The sequence below is a fragment of the Mesoplodon mirus genome (assembly GCF_964341445.2).
Source record: "Mesoplodon mirus genome assembly, contig: HAP1_SCAFFOLD_4239, whole genome shotgun sequence".
Classification (NCBI taxonomy): Eukaryota; Metazoa; Chordata; class Mammalia; order Artiodactyla; family Ziphiidae; genus Mesoplodon; species Mesoplodon mirus.
In genome coordinates, this window is record NW_028293726.1 from 14,551 (window position 1) to 18,018 (window position 3,468).

At 35.5% G+C, this 3,468-nt stretch overlaps 1 protein-coding gene across 1 annotated transcript; it reads left to right on the top strand.

The window, feature by feature from the left end:
* Nucleotides 1–750: 750 nt before the first annotated feature.
* LOC309798565 (uncharacterized protein) lies at nucleotides 751–3,419 on the top strand (the record flags this gene model as incomplete). Its single annotated transcript, XM_082646696.1, has 6 exons — nucleotides 751–839; nucleotides 1,829–1,928; nucleotides 2,348–2,491; nucleotides 2,544–2,635; nucleotides 2,811–2,900; nucleotides 3,264–3,419. Coding segments are annotated over exons 2-6 (516 nt in total), but the record flags the coding sequence as incomplete, so codon positions are not given.
* Nucleotides 3,420–3,468: the final 49 nt, after the last annotated feature.

Sequence of the window (3,468 nt, forward strand, 5' to 3'; positions counted from 1 at the left end):
GAGAACAATGACAAAATATGCTTTAAAAAGTAGATATATCTGAGCACATTCATACACACATACATACATACATAGACTCAATTAGTGTTCACATATAGGCAAAAACGACGATGAATGACGTTGAAGCATCATCACTATGTAAACGATAGGCTCCTGTTATGAAAACGGGTTTTGCTGAACAACACAGATCGTCAAATGTCCTTGGTTCGCCGAACAGGGAATCATATACAACGTCAGCGTTAGGCATAAAGAAACACGCTAGAATCACTCTAAGGCCGTTCACAATTTTCTAAGTTCGCGTTTTTTTTTCTTTTTTACTTCCTTTGAAATGCTCTCGTCCACTTTAATTTTTCCATTCCATGAAGAATAATTCTCTAAGATATCCATTCGTACTTTCTAAATGTATCTTCTACCATAGATATTTTTATGACTTTCTCTGAATTTCCTCGTTCGTTAAGTTATTGTGCATTTCATGGAATAGCGCGAGGATCAATTTACTGTACTGCTTCTTAAATGAAAAAGTAGTCCAGACAAAATCCGGAAAATAGTAGGTAGAGTTTTCCAGCGTTATTGAACAGCACTCGATCATATATAACATATATGACTATATGACACTTTTGAACATACAATTAGCGCCATCGAATGGATCTCATTTTATAATGAATGCAATCAAAATCGTTTTGTATCTTCACTACGTTTGACCGTTCAATACAAATTGAAGCGATTTTCTTGTCAAATCCTTGTATTCACTTTCAGACGGTAATGGTAACATTCACCTGGGTTATATCACTTGCTGTATTTTCAACGATTTCGTCGAAAGCTAAAAAACGATCGGCGAGGTAACACCGCCATATGACGTTTTCTGGATTTCTGACTAACGATTTTCAATTTCAACAAATTTTTAAATATAATGTGAAAAACAATGATTGCTTATCTGAGTTTAAGTGAAAGTCGGTATTAAATTATTCTTCATTTCCTTTTGTTGCCTTGCATCGGTTGCAGTAAATTGTTGCCCATTTTCATTATACAATCAATAATCGATAAAACAATAAAGTACTAATATTTGAAGTGGAAACTCATGCTGCATATTCTGAGCATTATAAAAAATATAGGGAGGCGTGTATTAGAGTGGTTAGAGGTGCGCTACAACGCCATTAAACCAGTCGCTGGTTCGATCTCACCGCCGTGGTCTCACCAAGATCTCCATTTCTCTGAGGTCAATAAGCTTCTACCAGAATTGTTTGGGAGAATAAGAACAGAAGTTTGATACATCTTGAGGACACAAGAATTGAATTTACGAGCCATATGCATTAAACCAGCTCTACGATCCTTGAAGTCAAATGCATAACGCACCCCTCAGGTATTCATCAATGCAAACGCCTTCTCCTTTTCTCGTTCTATGAAAAAATATGTGATGTGATACCCTCATAAGCTTAATAATGTAGGAAGAATTAATGGTATTAATAATGGGTTTTGAACGATTGTTCAACTTCTACATGTGTTCTGCTTCTGAATGATTCACCGCATATCTATGAAAACCTGTTTTACAGTATAAAAACCACTGTACAATTGCACCACTACTATTCAAATGTATCCAAGTATCTAATGTATGCATGTAGTCCTATCGGGAACATATTCCTTAGCATAGATTTGTTATTTTTGCTAGTAATTTCATTACATATTATAAAACTCTTTTATGCATGCTGTTCATAATATTGCGCAACGTTGCTTTATCCGGAACGAATTAGTAGAAATCGGCGCAAAAAAAAACACTGAAATAATATTAGTTTGGTATCTAGCTACACAAATCTCAATGATACTTTTTTAGAGTACCACTTTACCCGCTTCCTTATCGAGCTCAACATTTAAGGGAAAAAGCCCATTAGTCATCCGAATGAAACCTGAAAACGATAAGAGACTATCAACAGGTTTGCTCATTTTCTCTGTGTGATATGTGAAAAACATTAAATCGGACTTAATGCAAGTGAATGCTTTTGGCAAGTCGAACTCAAAATGACGACGAATTTCTGTTTTAGTGCATCATCCGTTGAACATCGCGCTTCAAGTTCAAAAAAATCCTTTGATTAAAATCATACGCGCTAATTTTCGTTTTCGTTTCGGAAAACTTCGTTGAGAAGCGCAATATCAAACGATTTCTTGTTCCCAACGAGCACTATGTACTGCGCAACTGTTTGTCAACAATTCTTGATGCTCTCCACGTCACAAATGACAACCAAAGAAATATCACTGAAATAAATTCATGCATATTTTTACTATAGAATTTTGAATATTTAAGAACGAGATATGCTTCTACTTAGGCAAAAAAATAGTTACTGTTTTTATTCAGGTGAAGTTTCGAACAATGAGAAAATGATAAAAAATGAAGAATGGGCCTCAGCACTCTTCGGTGAACGCGGATTACTATCTGGAATCTTCCAAATGCTTGATCAACAACGAAAATCAGCGCATGCTGGCTCGACTAGAATAAATAGTGAAGAAATGATCATGCTATTGTCCCAAAATATAATAAAAATGGGTTCTAGGCAACTCATTCGACTTGAAGAAAATCTTCGATGCTCTTCTGATGGGCGCGAATGACGGAAAATTCGAGGATCCACTCCCAGAATTGAATGAGGTAAGATATTCTCAATGCATAAGAAAAATTTCAAATCCATGAAATCAAAGTTATCAGAAATAAATGTATATACCATGTTCCTCTTCTTCACTATCCGTCCCTTTCCCATTCTCTCTCTCTCCCTCTGTCTCTGTCGTTCGCTGTCTCGTTAGTCATATAAAAAAATTTGTTCCAGTTACTCGGCTTGTGTAACAAATTGAGCTGTGGTGATATTTATAAGGCGATTGACATGTTCAGACGTTCAGAATTCTTCAGTAACTTTCAGGTAAAACATCGTATTTAGATATTATTTTTGCAACGTTGAGACTGCCTTTCATTACAAACAATGGGAACTTATAAATGGATGTAATGATCTTCTATAACATTAATTTGTAGGGAAGATTACCGTTTTGTAAACGGCACAAAGCTGTCTCCCTTTGGATTCTTTTTTTTTTCTGATAAAAAAAAATTTAATGACGAGAACAAGTTGATAAGTAAATGACAGCCATTGAATAATAAATAATAATCATCCTCCATAAGACAAAAAAAAACAGGAATATCACATGGGGACCGTAGATTGGAATGGAATAAACAGATTGAATAGTTGTCAGAGTTTATCATAAGGACCAGCATTCATGGTAACTAACAGTTCCAGAAGCCTCATTCTCAAAGTTGGACATGGGAATCTCACAATGAACAGTACCATATTGAAATAGACAACATCATTGTAAACCCAAGTTTTTACCTATCTAATATCGCTGTGGTCCGAAAATTTTACACCGAATCAGACCGTCGCCTTCTTAGCGTAAGATGCATTTTTTCGCGGAAGGACAGAGAACTGCAAAATTCAACAC